Below are 19322 nucleotides of genomic sequence, written 5' to 3' on the forward strand. Positions count from 1 at the left end.
AATATTACTGAATAAACCATGACAAATCCTTGGTCATAAAATGCACCCAGAGTTCCAAAATGTTTGTGTAAAAAAATGGACATCTTAGAATCAATGAAATAGAAATTATACACAATATATGGGGCACAGTAAAAATCAGAACTGCCATTTCACTATATAGTGCCTTTTCAAAAGCAAGCAATGCTCAGATTTGTGAGCATAGTTAAATGACAAGTTTTTTGCAGGTTTTTTTGTGCTCATTTACTCACAATATGGCTTAGAAAATCATAAACATACTCTGGATAACTAAAGCTAAATACAGATTATCACTTTCCTTATGACACAATTTTTACATACTATACCTTGCTTGTAACTATTTTGTGGGGGATTTAAGGTAAGACATTAAGAACTCCATTTAAAGAAATTTTTTTGAAATACCAACCGTTTAGACAGTTTTACATCAAATTGTTCGGTGGTAAGAAATGTAGTAAAACATTGAATTCTGTCTTTTATTAGGCTTATTTTTAACGTTGGTGTACTTGATAAAGCTACTGTCATGGCAAGGTTGTGGGACTTCAGTAAAGGCAAAACTAGCTTTGCTGCTTTCCTTAATCCAATTGAGGTAGGTGTGAGCCAAAGGGATGAGAAACAGGTGGTCTTCACTTTCCAGGTTTGTTCTATAAGGAGTACACAAAACTAATTTCATGAACCATGACTTGACCTATTCAATAGAAGACTCAAGAAAAGCACAGATGTTAGGATTCTAACAAAGACTAGTCATTGTATGAACAGGTTTAATGTAACATGGAATGCAAATGGTTAGAACCATTAATAACATTTTCATACCTACTTCAACTTTAAAAAAAATAAATAAAAGCAAAACAGGATAGTGACCGGAATATTCAATAGTACTCTTTATAATCACATTAAATAGAAAAGGTTCCATCAACATTTTAAGAATGTAACAAATATACATGTTTTAAATATTCCACTCAATTTTATAATCTATTTTTCACAAAAATGTTCCTCAGAAGAGGCTTCAGACACCCATGAAAAGACGAAAATTCAGGTTAGAATTCTCACCCATAATGTGCCATGATTTGCTAATTCACTCTTAAGAAGTACCTTGTATTTGCTCTTAGATACTTTGAATAAGTATATTTCACATAAGACAGGTGGTACTTTACCTACATTAGAAATATACAAACCATTAGATGTACATTTAAACTTTTACTTTGAATCTTGTCACATTTTTAAGTTAATTTGCATTTCTATTTTAAAAAACTGACCAGATTATTTGCCAATACAGTTATTAGGATCAACAAATGTTGGAATGTACTACATTTAGTTATATATCTAACATACCCAATTTCAAGTAATATATAGGAAATGACACACCCTTAATTTGTATTTAGATATTTCTTTGAACCGAAAATATTAATTTTATGGTGATAAGAAACAGTCTTATTCATTGTATGCTTTTTTAAAAATGGCACTACCAGTAGCAAATACAGAACTCCTATACTGTGACTACCAAGAAATGAAGCCAAACTTTAGAAAAATACAAGAAAAGATTCAAGTTAAAAATATATTCCTTTGGTTAAAAAATCATCCTCTTTATAATCATTTGTAATCTAAACTCACAGATGAACCACCAGCCCAAAGTAATCTTATAAATGTCATTATATTTGTTGTATTACAATGGTTTTTCAACCCAGTTCTTGCGGAGGTTGCTGGGTTGCAACAAACTATTTTAACTCTAGGAAGGCTAGATAACGCTACTGCATTAGCTCCTTTAACAACTGTCTTTCTTTAAAGATTTTTACTTTAGAAACCTCCGACACATGTAGTTTTCTTCGGATACTGTATATCCAAACTTTTTATAGAAACCAACATTTTGTGGTAGACATTCAAGGGTAATCTTATAACAGTTCAGTTTCTTGCTTAGCAAAGTAAGGGTTGATAACAACCTGAAATTTAAAAAAAAATGGGAGGGGGAAAAGCACAGAGCATTTGTTAATAAAAATAAAAATAAAAATGGATTTTAGTAACAATATGAATATTACATAAAATTTCAAGTTTATATTAGAAATAGGTTTAGGTCATGGCCTTCCCCACTATATTAAGTATTCAAATTCTAAGTGGACAACTATTTAAGTCACCCGGAGCATTTTAGTTTGTTTCAAATATACATTATCTGATAATCATCAGCCTGTTAATAAATAGGACAAATACTAAACTCACCCTAACCCTCTTTAAAAATAAGTTTTAAGATTATTAACACTAAAGACTCAATCTTTTAAAAAAAAAATATGGCCTATATTATTTTCTAAAAATGTCTTTTTTTCTAAATCTATTCAAACTACTTAGGAGCGGTCAGCATTCCCACATAAAATGGGTAAATAATAGTTTTGTTCTTTATCATTTTTAAAGCTAAAATTTGTGAAAGTAGATACCAGATTAACTCTGGATTAGAATAATTAATACGAAGTAGAAATAAAGCAGAACAGTATACATCTTTACAAATTCTCAAAGAATCAAAACCCAATATAAGGATGGGATTCTGACTGCCTTAGAGGTAAAAATAAGTAAGTAAATAAATAAATCTACAAAAATTTACCTGAAGTTTTTTTTCATGTTTGCATAAACTGAAAAATCATGTCAATTTGAAAACAGAACATCTTGAAGTTATAAAATTATAAAGGGTATGACAAAGTGAAGACTACTATAATAGGAACTGGCCTATTTTTAAAAGATCTAGGTAAATGTATAAAAGATTATACAGTAAAGGCTGTTTCAGTATGTTTCTGAAACTTAGGAGACTGAGAACATTTCTCTTGTTTTAAAATATAACAGAGAAATGGGGAAATCACCTGACTTAGCCAAAAGTTTGTTTCCTACTTGTATGAGAATATGACTATAAAAATTAATAATTTATAGATACTACTATTTGTCAAACAGTACACTTCTAATTCCCAACTTTTACGGTAAAATTAATATAAAAATACTTTTCCTTCATTAAATTCAGTCTAAACTGTAGAGAGAATGGGTTCATAATTAATTATGCCTAAAAAGAACTTCTAACAGGAAAACAGGTTTAATAAGTATCTTGGCCAGAAACTAAACTGAAACACAAAAAGCATCTTAATTTATCCAGGGTTACCTTGTTTCTGCCTACTTACAATTTGCCAAGCTGCTTTCCTCTGCATTCATCACTAACAACAACATCTTCTACTCTTCCTCTCTGAAAATATTTACAATATTTAAAGAACCAAGCATGTAGTTTTGTTTTTAGGTGAAACAACAAGTGACGGATGGTAAAAATTCACTGACAAAGAAAAATGTTTCATAAAGTTGAACTTAATATAAACTGAAATGCAAAATTTTTCATTCATTTGCAGAGGAAATAGTGAATGCATCAACTTGGGGCCTGATCTTGTTTTATCTGTCCTGAACCTCCCCACCCCACTGTTCCTGTCCTTACTTCATGCGAGTCATGAGAAGTAAAGGAGCTCTGTAGGTATTAGAAATGTCACAATTAGAAAATATTATAGTGTTCTCAGCCCTTTACCACTTGGAAGTTGATGGGAATTTGTGTTAGTGTAGTATATTCAAAGAATTGTTTTTCAAAAAAGCACTACACGTTCTAAAGATTACCGCCAAATTTCATGGCGCTTTCTTGGTATCTCTGACCATATCAAATATAATACCTTAAAGAACAGTTTTTAGCAAATAAAATTCATATTGTTAATACATGTTTTTCCTCATAACTAGAACAAAATGGGAAATTGCCTTTAATGGGTTTCTAAGAAGCAGAACTTTTTTCAGGGCAATGTATACCTCCCTTTTTACAATGAAAATCAGTAAGAAAACAGATTTATCTAATGGAAACTCAACATAGACTTTGCTAGGAAACATCTGTCCATTTTAGCTCAAAAGCATTATTTGGAACACATACCTTAGCACAGGAATGGATAAATTTATGTTCTACTATCAGAGTTGCTGTAGCAACAATCTGTCCTAAAGTCACATCTTCCACAACTGTAACATAATAATCCCCAGATTTCTTCATGTGCTCAAAAGATTCTGCGGAAATTGAAAACAGCGTTATGTGGCAGACATTAAACTTCATTAGGTGCCAGAAAAATACTAGGATAAGCTGACTTCATTATTGAACATTCAAAGCTGTTTCGCCAGAGTAATTTATACTGTTTCTAAGAAAATACTTAAAATGACCAAGTAGTTGAAATATCAGCAATCAATCAATTGGAATATAGTCCATACATGTAAAGAATATGCGAGCGAAGTAAGACTAATACAGCCATTTTAGATGAACAGCACTCACACAAGTAAATTATAGATGTGCCACATCTGTGACTAATGAATCATTACTTAATTACTTTAAATCAATTTCTTCACCCATTACATTCAATATATATTTGAATAGAACAAAACTCTGCAAATTTTAACAAAATGTTTTTACATGGCTCCATCCTGTAATTTTCAGATTTTGGTTTCCAAATATTTTGATGAAAGTAGCTCTCAGTCTTTCCCTAGTGATCTAAAGTGTTTCATGAATGTATATGACTTGCTTTTTTAAAAATTAGAATCATCATTTAGTTTTGTTTCCTTTGAAAGCACCTGTGAAATCGGTGAAAAATATATCTCCATTTCCAAGTAATTTTCCCAAATCACAGCATACAGGAGCAAAAAGACAGAATAAGTACATTATGCTCAAATTTGATTTTTAGTACTTATATTGCTGAAATAACAGTTTCTCATCTAATCTGATATGCGTGTGAAGAGGAATTCAGGAATAAAAATGAGCCTAATAGTTTCACATATTTTCACAGTCTTTTTTCTAGATAGGAATTCGGGATAGGAAGAAGAAATTTGATGAAGGAAAATAATGAGAATCAAAACGAAGGTCTTCATCTCTGGAGGGTGAGGTGGAGTACAAGACAAAACAAAATTACCTATTGAAGGATATGAAGAAATTACAGAAAATAGGAAAAAGACTGTTGGACCACTGGATGGAGTCAGGAAGGTTCTAGTCTTTCCTTACCAATAACTACTTGTGACTTTGGGTGAGTCACAACCTCTTTTGACTTCCATTCTCTCATATGTATTTCAAGGGGTGGGGGAGAGCTCAATTATAACTCTAAATTACATGCTAACCTTAAAAGTCAACAGAAAAGAACCAAAAAAAAATAGAACATATTCTCTTACATTTTTGATTTGGTGATTAAATTTCTGTGAATTAACCCCATGGAAAAAAAAAACACTAAAAAAAAGAATCTCTAGAGTTGCCACCTAGGTTCCATGCAACAGTAATTATCTAAAAGTAGTTAGGTATTTTGCAAAACATGGTAATTACTACATTTGTGTTTTAGAACAGTTTAGCCATATAAAACATTTAAATAGGAAAATAGCTAATTTGTACTTCTGATCAAGATGGTGGAGTAAGTAAATGCTATGCTCACCTCCTCCCACAACCACATCAAAATTACAACTAAATTATAGACCTACCTTTGGGAATCACCTGAAGACTAGCTGAACAGAAGTCCATTAACTAAGGATATAAAGAAGTAGCCACATCAAGACCTAGTTGAAGGGGCGGAGATGCAAAATGGGTTGGTCTCACATCCATGTGTGGTGATTAAGAATTGGGAGGGTTATCTCAGCCCCACACCAGGGTCCCCAGCCCAAAGCACCAGTGCCGGGAAGAGGAATTTCCTACAATAAATGGCTGTGAAAATCAGTAGTGAGATGAAGGGCTACTGGATATACAGGTGTCCTTTTAAAGAGCCTGAGCACAGACTCATTCACTCACAAACACTCTAAACTCCAGAAAAAGGACAGGAGCTCAAAAAGTGCCAGGAACACATGGGGAGGAACTAAACTGTCTGGCTGCAAGGCGAGGGTGGAGGTGCAGTTCTGTGAGATTGAAGTGCCAGCAGGCACCATTTTTCTTTTACTGAGTTTTCCCTCACAGCCAGCAGGTGCAGATGAGCACCACATCTTAGTATCCATCTACCTGGTTAACGTCATTGTCTCCCCACCCTGGTGATTCCCTGCTCTACCCAATTCACCCACTTGGCCCAACCTCTTTCAGAGGCTAATCCACATAGGTGGCCATCCTGTGACTGTGCTGTGGATATTCTTAAAGTCTCTCAAAGTCCCCAAACAAGTACTGGCTGGCCTCAGCATGCCCTGTATTTTGTTCAGCAGTCCCAAGCGGGTTAATAGTAGCCAGCCTCAGTTCACAGCATAACCACTTTCAGGTGCTTTAAAGCCTAGCACAGGCAGCTACCAACACAGGTCACTGTATAGCTCTTACCAGGTGGCCCCAGGTTAGACACAGGTAGCATCTGACCTTGGCCTCTGTGCATCAAGAGGCCCCAGCACCAATACACCTGGTGGCCAGTCTCAGACCACACCAGAGCATACCAGAGCACCACCCAATTAACGCCACAAACAACACATGCAAAGGGTGGGCTCAGGAGGAACCAGAGCCCCACTAGAGCGAATACTGGTCCATGGGGTCAGTCCCCACACAACAGCTTGTCTGTGGTAGTAGTCACAGCCAGTCCTCACAGCTGGTCAGCCTGAGGGTCAATCTCACCACTGACACACCAACAGCAATAAAGGCTCAACTACAACAGAAGGGCACACAAAGTCCACACAAGGGACATCTAATGAGCACCTGGCTCAGGTGACCTGGGAAGACTGTGCCACTGGGCCCCACAGGGTACATTACATAAGGCGACTCTACCAAGACTGGGAGACACAGAAGATCTACCTGATACATAGAAACAAACACAGGGAGGCTGCTAAAATGAAACAAATATGACCCAAATGAAAAACGGGACAAATTATAGAAAATGAACTAAACAAAAATGGAGGCAAGCAATCTACCAGATGCAGAATTCAAAACACCGGTTAGAAGGATTGCCAATGAACTTAGGGGAAGAATAGATAATCTTCGTGAGAACTTCAAAGAGAAACAAATAAAAATAGGGATAGAAAACAAAGAATCAGTCATAAATGAAGAATACAATACATGAAATGAAGAAAATACATTAGATAAAATCAATAGCAGGTCAAATAAATCAGAGGATCGAATGGGTGATTTGGAAGACAAGGTAGCAGAAAACACCTAATCAGAACAGCCAAAGGAAAAAAGAATTTTTAGAAATGGGGATAGTTGAAGGGACCTCTGGAATAACATCAAGTGTGACAACATTTGTATCACAGGGGTACCATAAGAAGAATGGGAACAAGGGATTGAAAACAAAGAAGTAACGACTGAAAACTTCGCTAATATGGTGAAGGGAAGTAGACTTACAAGTCCAGGAAACGCAGAGTCCCAAACAAGATGAACCCGCAGAGGCCCACATGAAGACACATCATAATTAAAGTGCCAAAGGTTAAAGACAGAAAGAATCCTAAAAGCAGCAAGAGAAAAGCAGTTACCGACAAGGGAGCTCAGATAAGACTCAGCTGATTTCACAGAAACTTTGCAGGCCAGAAGAGATTGGCAAGAAATACTCAAAGTGATGAAAAGAAAGGCCCTAGAACCAAGATTACTCTACTTACCAAAGTCATCATTTAGAATTGACGGACAGATGAAGAGCTTCCCAGACAAGAAAAAGGTAAAGGAGTTCATCACCACTAAACCAGTATTATTAAAAAAATGTTAATAGTTCTTACTGAAGAAGAAAAACAATAATCAAAAATATGAATAAGAAAATAATGCAAAGAAAAAAATTCTCACTGTCAAAGGCAAACAAAAACAGTGGATCACCAACACTAAAGCTAGTACATAGGATAAAAGGCAAAAGTAGGAAGATCATGTATAACTACAACAATAAATTAAGGGATACACATAAACACAGTAGTAAATAAATACAAAAATGTGAAGGGGGTAGTAAAAATGGTAGTGATTATAGAATGTGTTCAAAATTAAACAACCATCAACTTAAAATAGACGACTAAACCTAGCTTTGGTACATGTAAAGCACATGGTAACCACAACCAAAAATCTACAAGAGATATATAAGAAATAAAGAGAAAGGAATCCAAACACAATGCTATAGAAAGTCATCAACATACACCCTTGGTTGGTGTGGCTCAGTGGATTGAGTGCCAGCCTGTGAACCAAAGGGTTGCCAGTTCAATTCCCAGTCAGGGCACATGCCTGGGTTGCAGGCAGGGTCCCCTGTTGGAGGCGTGCAAGTGGCAACCACACATCGATGTTACTCACCCTCTCTTTCTCCTTCCCTTCCCCTCTCTCTAAAAATAAAATCTTTTGGAAAAAAGTCATCAACACACAAAAGAAGAGAAGAAGCTAGGTTTAGTGGTCTATTTTAAGTTGATGGTTGTTTAATTTTGAACACATTCTATAATCACTACCATTTTTACTCACCCCCTTCACATATTTGTATTTATTTACTACTGTGTTTATGTGTATCCCTTAATTTATTGTTGTAGTAATACATGACCTTCCTACTTTTGCCTTTTATCCTATGTACTAGCTTTAGTGTTGGTGATCCACTGTTTTTGTTTGCCTTTGTCAGTGAGATATTAAGAACTATAAAAACAATCAGAAACAAAAAATGGCAACAACTACATACCCATCAATAACTACTTTAAATGTAAATGAATTAAATGCTCCAATAAAAAGTTGAATGGATAAGGAAGTTGTGGTACATATATACCAATAGGCTATTACTCGGCCGTAAAAATGAATGAAGTCTTACCACTTACGACAATGTGGATGGACCTAGATGATATTGTGCTAAGTTAAATAGGTTGGCAGAAAAAGACAAATACTATATGATTTCAGTAACATAGGGTGGGGCAAAACTAGGTTTCCAGTTGTTTGTATGGAAAAATACAGTAATAATACAAGAATAAACTCAGTGTTTTGCACACCCAGAACTGTAAACTACTTTAGCCCCACACTGCATGTGGAATCTAGAAAACAAATAAGCAAAACAGAGATAAAACTCATACATAACAGAGAACAAACTGATGGTTGCCAAGAGGGAGGGGGATTGGGGGCTGGGTGAAAAAGGTGAAGGGATGAGAAGTACAAATAGGCAGTTACAAAAGAGTCACAGGGGTGTACAGTACAGCATAGGGAATATAAATAATACTGTAATAACTATGGTGCCAGGTGGGTACTGGAAATATCGGGGGGAACACTTGCTAACGGACATGACTATCTAACCACTATGCACCTGAAACGAATACAAAATAGTATTTAATGTCAACTGTAACTGAAAAGAAAATTTTTTAAAAAGATAAAATTAGCCAATGAGTTACCTGAATTATTTCTATTTAAACAAAAACACATGTAGTACAGACCAAACAGAGCTCTAAACAAAAATAAAACCTTGTTTCCCTTTATTTCTTTTCATTCAGAAAATAGAGGCTATAGTACTTACTCATAAATTGTTCAGGACTGACAACTCCAGTCTCTGTCAGCTGACCAAGTACCTTTAAAAAACCTAGTTTTGAAAAAACAGATTTCAAGTCATGAGACGAACAAATGAAAGAGATATCAAATGAAGCAATGTGCTAAATAAGCAGGTAGGGTTATAGGCAATTATTTTTTCAAGTCTTCAATGAATCTTAGAATTTTAAAATTATTTCAAAAGATTAAATTGAAATCCTTTATTCTTTCTGTAATCACTACATAAAACAAAGAGTAATAAGTTTTACCAATGTTTTTGCCTGGAAAGATTTTTGGAATAGTGCTAACCTTAATATTCAATATTTATAGAACCAGCATGTATGTTTCTGAACGTAATTTGCATTAAATACAATGCAAAGGACGCCTGATTTTCCCAAATGTGTGCTTTGATTTACTTAAAAGTGTAAGATTGTCAATGATCAAATATGATACTATACATAATATAAATAATACAATTGTTAAGACTACATTTTTTAAATATTCCTGATTAATTTTATTAATGTTATCTCAAATTTGTGAACAGTGCATGTTAGAATTTTGAGCATCTTAACTTCTACACACTCGATGACTTATTTGACCAAAATTAGTTTCTTCATATTTCCTAACCAAAAGGAAAACTGTAGAAAGTTGATTTTCGATTACTAAAAATTAAGAAAATTATTTTGAAGAATTTAGATGTTAAAAAACAAAATAACATGTAGACAAAACCTTTCACAACTTATCCAAGGCAATATTTCTACCCTCATTCCCCATCCAGCATCTTAGAGAAGATTCTTCCTTATATGTCATTATAAACGATAATTTCACCTTTAGGAGAAGTCTTTTGGCTTCTTATAGCAAGGAGTAGTATTGTAATTAAGTCATTTGAAATATTTCACAGTAATACCTGGTCTTTGCCATGACACATACACACTGAAATTGAGGGTCTTAGTCACTTTAAAAATCAAATACAAAAAATAATCCAAAGCCAAGTATTATTTTTTAAAATTATCACCATCAATATGATGTTTGTGGGGAAAACAGAATGCTAACTACAAATAACTAGGATTTGTAATCTGAGTTCATACCTCTATTTAAATCAGCAGTACAAAGAGGCCTCAAAACCAAACCTTCTCCAGGATGTGCTGGGGAAATGGCTGGAGAAAACGTAGCTGTATTCTGGCTCCAGTCCACTTCTTGGAGCAGACTTGGGTCAAACATAGGAGTTTCATCAAGTTTCATCTTTGCAGTAAGGTCTAAAATACAATTTTAAATGTCACTTTATTTCATAGAAGGAAAGTCACTATGATTGCTGAGAAAGTTAATTTCTTAATAAAAATTAATGCAATAAGAAAAATAACAGATATGCAAGATATTTTATTTTAGCTCTCCTGAATCTAACATTGAGTGCACAACTAGAGATACATAGAAAATGCATGAATACTATCAAAGAGTAAACAAGTGACTACATTTAAGTATTGAACTATAAAACGGCACTTTAGCCAGTGTCTTTTCAAACATTTTTTCTTATGGGAATTCTGTGAATATCTGACTTTTCATGGGTTCTTACCTTTTTTTACATTATTGGATTTCACTACTGGGCTAAGAAACCATTTGTCGGTCTTACTTGCCACTAAGGTAGAGTTATTCAGCATGTAACTTGGTTTTTTACATGAACCGTGAACTGAAGATAACTGATAAAGTGGTTTAAATTACATAATTATTCTGTGTTCATTGTATATAATATTTGATCTTAACTACGATAAATTCCCACTAAGAGCATCTGCTAGATTTGTTTTCACAGCATGTTTTCTAAAACTCGGTAAGTTTCTCAGCTGCATTTAAGTGACTTAAGAACAGCTAGTGTTTTTCATGCTTTTGAAAAACGATCAAGTATGTTATTTTCCTCTTTTTTGAACATTTAGAAATTGGCAAGTTCTAATAAAACTGAGAATAAATAGATATAAAAATAGAAGGAATGAAAAACATATAAAACATAAAAACAGGAGGAGAGCACTTCAGTGGCTCAGAGTTGCTGGAAGAAACAGGGTCTTCCTAACAATTATTAGTCAATTGTAAAGTATTTCATTTTTATCCCTATACCGAGTTAAACTATTCTATTTGACACCTGCCTCTGGCTCTTTGAAACAAAGAATTTAAAGATCTATGTCAATAATATACTATTGTAAAACACAAGAGGCAATACAGGAAAAACTAAGTTCCATTTAATGACAGAACAATTTCCCAAATAACCCAACTCCCAGATGTTCCCCATAGGACAACTCTTCTTAACTTTACCTTAAAGGTTGGTTAAACTTCTGCCTGTGTGACCCAATGTAACTATATAGGTAACGCTGCAGAAGAATAAAGGTTTGGGAAGGTAGGATGGTGTAATAATAGAAGTTAACATTGTTCAGCATTCATTATGTGCCAGGCATTGCTCAAAGAACTTTACATACTACTAATCATTTACTCCCACAGGGTGAAGTCCTACAGGGTGAAGATGATTATTATCTCCACTTTCACAGATGAGGAAACGCAGGCAGACATGTTAAGCAATTTGCCCAAGGTCACAAAATGAGTGGAGCCAGGATTTTAATCCTCGGCCTGGAAAGAGCAGGGGCTCTGGAATCAGCACTAGGGTTGGAATGTCATCTGTGTGACTGTGGCTAAGGTAGTTAAACTCTGAGAACCTGTTTTTTCATTTGTATTGTACAGAGGAGAGGACATGACTGCCAGGATGAAATGAATTACTGTGTACAAGCACCTGACAGTGCCTGTCACGTTGCACAGGTTCAACAGTATATCCTTTAGTTAGCAATTAATGTAAAATTCATGTTTATAAATTCTTGCTGATTTATTCACCTTTAAATTAATTAGTGAGTCAGGCATTGAGCTGGGTACAGGGACTACAAAAAGAATGACAGGTTGTCTATTATGTTTTCAGTAAACTCAAAGCATTCTTGGATAGGAAAGAAGAAATATTTTAAAGTCATAGTTTATTATACAGAATACTGAGAGGTCTTTTTCTTTTCTTTTCCCCCTCCAAGAGGACTCAGACCATGTTATATTCTAAACAACACTATACCTGGCTCTGAGAATAGTAAGGGAAGGAAATAATTTTTGATAATTAAAACAATCATTTCTATCAAATTTGAAAAGCTTACAGTCCACTTGAAACGGATTTTTATTTAGAAGGACGGGGAGGAAGGGGTTGCAGGGGTTTTTTTATTTTTTATGATTTTATTTATTTATTTTCAGAGAGGGGAGAAAGAGAGAGAAACATGAATGTGTGAGAAAAACATCGATTGGCTGCCTCTTGCTCGCCCCCAACTAGGGACCTGGCCCCCAACCCAGGCATGTGCCCTGACAGGAAATCAAACTGGCAACCTTTTGATTCACAGGCCAGTGCTCAATCCACTGAGCCACACCTGCCAGGGTGAAACAGATATTTTTATAGATTTATTTTAGTGCATGCATTTTACTGTTGGTCCCTGATAATTGGGCACCTGAGGCTTTTGTACGGACTCTATCTGAATGATGGGTAACAATGTTGTTGTTTTTTTCAGGTATACAGATAAACTGGCTAAATATTTATCAGTAAAGTAAAATGTGTACATTAAATGCACGAGCCAGAAGTACTAAGAATATTAGTTCCTCAAGGCAACACACTAAAACATTTTTTTGATGGTCATGCTATTTTAACATAGTTGTAACCATGAAGTTTAAAGAAAGTTCAGAAGAGAATTTTGATGAACAACAAGACAATTTCAAGGTAAACTAGAGTCTTTTTTTTTCCTATAAAGTTGCCTGAGTTTACAATAAAATGTAGCCTGGAAAATGCAAAATAGGGTTAATAATTCCCGAGAGAGAGAGAGAGAGAGAGAGAGAGAGGAGAGATACACAGAAGAACAGAATTGCGAAGCCTGCACTAATGAATTTTAAACAGTAAATTCTAATATTTTCCTGTGCATTTTTTCCACCAGATGGTCCTATTCCAAGAATGATCATAAAAATCGATGATGTTGCCTAACATTTATTGAGCACTTTCTATCTGTTAACTCTTAAAAATACAATGAAAGATGTATCATTATTATTCCCATCTTGCAAACCAGGAAGCAGGCAGAACAACTTGCTCAAGATAACAGAGCCGAAAGCAAGACCTAGGATTTAAAATCAACCAACAGGGACATCGTGGGGACTGGACCTGTGTGGCTGCCCAGGGACCCACACTTGGATTAATTCTCTGCGGCCACAGTCTTGAAATCTTACTTTTAAAACAAAGAGCCCTCCAGTTTCATTTTGCATGGGTTACCACAGATTATGTACACAATCCTACATGACTCCAGACGGTACTCTCAGTACTAAAGATGCACTAGTGAAAATGAATTTCCTGCTTCACTGCACCAGAGTTAAAGACGTAGTCAAAAGCAGCTCTTATAACCTGTATTTGGAAAATAAAAATTTCAAGCTAGTCAAAAGACATTAAACAAAGCATTCTGGATATAAATAAAAGTCCCATAACTAGGCAGTCAGAAATTAGTATCAAAATGTTTTATGAGCATTTTTACAAAAACAGAGCCATACTTAAGGTTGGTTACCTTCCTGTAACTTACTCTGCCCCATATAGGAAAATTCTGCTGGTATCCAATTAATATGCAGGACAAGCTAAAGTAAGATATGGTTTGATACACATTTGAAAAGATGTTAGAAAAGAATAAGATAGATAAATTTATTTGGCTTAAAAAAGAAGTATTTTAGCATCTTAAGGTGCTCCCTAGTACTGCAAAACTAGTAAATTTCAGCAAACAATTGCATAGTTGCCTGAAGCTCAATCTCATCATTATCATTGGGATCTTATTTTAAATATTTTAGATTAATTTAAAACCCCCTAACCCTCCTTACACATTTCTCAAAAACCTTTCCTGTTTAGTTTCCTGCATCTAAATTAGCATGCATTTTCAAGGCCCATATATGCCTAACGCTGGCCCAATAAATGCCTAGTGAATGAATAACGAGCACTGTAAAATTTATCTGGAGGTCACATTTCAGAAAATCCAGGAGGAAAAAGATCTGCAAACTGCCACAAGTGATATAACAAAAACTATACATACAAGTTCATTTTTACTAGGTCACCTGAGGTTTTCATTCGGTTGTCTTATTCTTTGGACACAATTCCAACAACTTGAGGAGCTGCTGCTAGAAGCAAGCAATGAAAGCAACAAGTAGTAGACCCTGGGAATGAAGACTTTAAAAGTTGACATACGAAATTTAAAAACAATCTAAGGCCAAATCTAAACAGTCTTATTATGTGTTTCAAGAGCTTCTGGGGCATCATTACACCACTTCAGTATGGCGAATAGGGGGAAAGGGAGACGAGTGCTGTTTGGGACTAGGGATCGCCTACATACATTTTATAACAATTTCAATAATAATTTGGACTTTTAAGAATGTTTTAAATCCTCACCCAAGGATGTATTCACTGATTTTGAGAGAGAGAGAGGAAGGAGGAGGGGGAGAGAAACATCAATGTGTTGCCTCCCCTATGCGCCCCAACCAGGGATGGAACCGCAATCTCAGTGTGTGTCCTCAACAGGAATCGAACCCACAACCTTTTGGTGTACTGGAGAGCACTCCAACCTCCTGAGACACCCAGCCAAGGTAATTTGACTGAATTTTTAATCTAAACACTCCATTCGCTGATGACTTCAATAGGCCTGGTTTTATAACTAAATTGTGCAATTACACTTCACATGAGAATTTTAAAAAGTGTTTTCTGGTGGTCCATTTGATCCTTATAATTTAGGTTATTCCCAGTCTATGGAGCAGTCTATGAAGCATGTGGAGCTTCCAGGAACTGACCCCAACGAAGCACACAAGTGAGTGAATTGGACTAGAATCCTATCTTGCTTTCCCATCTTGAGCCCTGCACTACCATATAAAATTGACATTAACGTTCCAGACGGGTAGCTCTGTCTCCCCTACGCTAAAAACTGTCAGTGAATCCTGCCTGAAAAGAATCCTGCCTAAATGATTTCTTGGACATCTTAACAAAACTAATCCCATAATCGCCTGTTCGATCTTGTATGAAATTGAATTCGGCTTTAACAAACATAAGCTCCTATAACAGAAATCACAGTACTCAGTGTTTCTAGAGGTAGAAGCTCCGGGAAAAGACACAAAGGATGTTCCTCTTTCCCGCAGTGAAAGCCCCGATTTAGTCAGTGCAGGTGATCTTCAGTGCAGGAGCACGTCCTCAAGTGGCTCACTACCGCTGTGGGTGCGCCTTGGAAAGGAATGGGATGGGGGTTGGGGAAGGGGGTCCGGGACGTTGAAGCCCATTCAAAACCGATGGCGGCAGAGACTGAGCAGCTGTCTCGATTCGCATGCCAAAGGCCGGTGAGCGAAGTTAGTTTCGATCCCGGTCTCTGCCCAGGCCCTGCCAGGGACACCCTTGCATGGCAGGGCCACTGGCCATCATCCCTAACCTCTCCTCCCAGCGCGTAGCCGTACAACCTGCTCCGAGCCGTGCTCCACAACCGAGAGTCCACGCACCAGCTGGCAAGGATAAATGCCAGGTACCCCAAATGGAACCGCGCGCTCCCCCACCCAGGGCCTACCTTGCCTCGCCCAGGGGCAGCAGTCACACCTGTTTGAAAAATCTGCAGGCAGGCCCCCCGACAGCAGCCAGGACCCCCGGCCCCGCTCTCGCTCCCGGGCCCCCACCCCTCCTCACCTGTAGAGGCCCCACAGTCGGCACTACTCTCCGGGATCGACGGACTCTCCCCCACTCGTGTACACAACGCTGGATCCGGATCCTGCTTCAGCGCCAGCCCCACCTCCTCCACCTCCCGCGCCCCAGTAGCGGTCGCCGCCGTAGCCGCCCGGACGTGGCAGCGCCAACGCCTCCACCCCGCCCCCGCCCGCTTACGCAGGGCCTCGCGCAGTTGGGAGGAGGCGCTGGAGAAAGGAGGCGGGGAGCAGCTCCGGGAGCGCGGCGGGAGCTGGGGGCCGTGGGCGGGGCCTGTGGCTATAGGTCACGCGCGAAGTGGGGGCGGAGACAGCCCAGGGACTCCACCCCGCAGCGGCGGGGAGACGGAGTTCTGACTTCGCTCCCTACGGCGTTACGCATGGTGTCGGTATGTTGGTTTAGTAGAACTAATTGTCCTTAGGAGTCAGTTGAGTGCTGTAATGGTCACTAGTGTGGGCCTCGGATTCCCAGAGACCAAAGGCTGCCCTCTTGCCCTCTTCGTTTGCCCGTTGCTGCCCTTTCCTTAATAGTCCATCCGTTAATTGGGACTTCGGCTGCTTACTGACAGCTGAAGCTCCTTATCCCGTTTTGTGAGTCACAAATCCAGCCTCCCTGAGGCTGCATTCTACTCCTTCGAGACTGTTGTTTTATTTCTCCCTCAAATTCATTTTGTATGAACATGGGGTTACGACACTGGTTCTCACCTGCTGCGATTTTGCCTCCCAGAAGACAACTGGCAATGTCTGGGATAGAGCTGTTACTGGCATTTCTCCAGAGGATAGAGGATGTAGGTAGGTGGAGACCAGGTATGCTGCTAAATGTTTTACAGTGCACAGGACAGTGCCCCACAACAAATCATTACCTGGCCTGAAATGTCAGTACTGCTGAGATTGAGAAACCATGGGTTAGAAGAAAAATGACTTTTCCCTGAGCTCATTTCCAAAGCGTTATTACGTAAGTAGCACGTGTACCCATTTTACTGATTAGTAAACAGATTCAGAAATGTTAGGTCATTTACCAAAATTATATAGTAACTCCTCTTTCTTGCCTTGTAGAATAAATTTGCAAAGTATTTGATTCTTAAACAATGGTGTTTAAAGAATTAACATCATATATAGTCTGCCAAAATTGCGGGGGGGGGGTATTGTGAGATTTAAATTTCAGTCCACTCTCTTACTGATTCATGCATTTTCACAACTTAAAACATCAGTGAGGCTGATGGCATTCACATCTCTGTATCCGTCCTTGTTTTTGCCCATATATACAAAAGAATATGAAACAAAAATAAACACCACTAATCTTAAGAAATATTTAGCCTCTTCTTATCAGACTCTGGGTCTGTTTTTAATGAGTTTCTCCTGAGCACCAGAACCCTATAAATTTCATGATAGAGCAAAGAGTGAAACAATTTTAAAGAACACAGGAATTCTAAGAAGTACCCCAAAAGATCTGCATTCCAGACATTCTGCTTGCCCACTTTTTGCCATAGGAACCCAATTTCTCTCAATAGTCAAATTCAGTCACTCCAGCCAGTAAAGTGGCCCCTTTCTTTGCCTGTTGGTTTACTTGCATTGAGGAGCCCAACATAGACTGGAGACAAATATCAATTTGTTTTAATGGAATGGTTGGTGTGCTCTCTAATTTTCTTTATTATTTTATGAATTTTTAAATTGAGATTATATATGATATGTATATACATATATATATTTCACATTGTCTTTACCCACTCATCTGTTGATTGACACTTAGGTTGTTTTGCATCTCTTCACTACTGTAAATAATGCTGCAGTGAACATGAGGGTGCGGATGTCTTTTCTAGATAGTGATTTGGTTTCCTTGACATAAATACCCACAGGTGGGATTGCTGGATCATACAGCAGTTCTATTTTTAGTTTTTTGAAGAACCTCCATATTATTTTTCATAGTAGCTGCACCAGTTTACATTCCCACCAACAGTGCATAAGGGTTCCCTTTTCTCCATACCCTTAAGAGCAGTTATTATTTCGTGTTTCTTTAACAATAGCCATTCTAACAGATGTGAGGTGATATTCTCATTGTGGTTTTGATTTGCATTTCCCTGATGAATGGTGATGTTTAGCACATTTTCATGTACCTATTGGCCATTTGTATGTCTTCTTTATAAAAATGTCTACTCAGATCCTCTGCCCATTTTTAAATCAGATTGTTTGGTTTTTAGCTATTGAGTTGTGTGAGTTCTTTATATATTTTGGATATTGGGAATTTTTTATTACTGATTCATTCCTACTGACTAATTCAGTTTTACTGATTCAGTCTGTTCAGATTTTCTTCATGGTTCAGTCTTAGTAGGTTGTATGTTTATAGGAATTTATCCATTTGTTCTAGGTTGTCCAATGTGTTGAGGTGGAATTTTCATAGTAGTCACTTTGTGTCTCTTGTATCAGTTGTAATGTTTCCTCTTTCATTTCTGATTTGGAGTCCTCTCTCTTTTTTTTCTTGGTGCCTCTTAGCTAAAGGTTTGTCAATTTTGTTTATCTCTTTTAAAAACCCACCCGGGTTGGTGTGCAGTTCAGTGGATTGAGTACCGGCCTGCAAACCAAAGGGTTGCTGGTTCAATTCCCAGTCAGGGCACATGCCTGGGTTGTAGGCCAGGTCCCTAGTAGGGTGTGTGTGAGAAGGAGATCTGTCTCTCCTCTTTCTTCCTCCCTTCCCCTCTCTCTAAAAATAAATAAATAAAATCTTTTAAAAATAAATAAATAAAAACCACCTCTTAATTTTATTGATCTTTTCTATTGTCCTTTTGGACTTTTTTTCCACTTTGATCTCTATTTCCTTCCCTTTACTAACTTTGGTTTAGTTTGTTCTTCTATTCTAGTTGTTTGTGTTGTTTATTTGAGATGTTTCTCAAATGTCAACATAGTGATAAATGTTGGCATTTATCACTATGGACTTCCCTCTTAGAACTGCTTTTGCTACATCCTGTAAGTTTTAGGATATTGTATTTTCATTTTCATTTGTCTTAAGGTAGTTTCTGATTTCTCTTTTGATTTCTTCTTCGACTCCATTGGCTGTTCAGTAGCATGCTATTCAATCTCCGTATGTTTGTGAATTTTTTAGTTTTCTTTTTGAAATTGATTTTTAGTTTCATACCAT

General features: G+C 37.1%; 1 protein-coding gene across 1 annotated transcript; it reads right to left on the minus strand.

The window, feature by feature from the left end:
- Nucleotides 1–464: 464 nt before the first annotated feature.
- Nucleotides 465–16335, minus strand: GNPNAT1 (glucosamine-phosphate N-acetyltransferase 1). The gene is made up of 6 exons (XM_024567417.4): nucleotides 16176–16335; nucleotides 10528–10695; nucleotides 9432–9494; nucleotides 3938–4065; nucleotides 3162–3223; nucleotides 465–1949 (listed from the first exon to the last, which is right to left on the minus strand). Exons 2-6 carry the CDS (start codon nucleotides 10679–10681, stop codon nucleotides 1802–1804), a joined length of 555 nt encoding a protein of 184 aa, XP_024423185.2. The 5' UTR covers nucleotides 10682–10695; nucleotides 16176–16335; the 3' UTR covers nucleotides 465–1801.
- Nucleotides 16336–19322: the final 2987 nt, after the last annotated feature.

This window comes from Desmodus rotundus, chromosome 7 (assembly GCF_022682495.2).
Source record: "Desmodus rotundus isolate HL8 chromosome 7, HLdesRot8A.1, whole genome shotgun sequence".
NCBI lineage: Eukaryota > Metazoa > Chordata > Mammalia > Chiroptera > Phyllostomidae > Desmodus > Desmodus rotundus.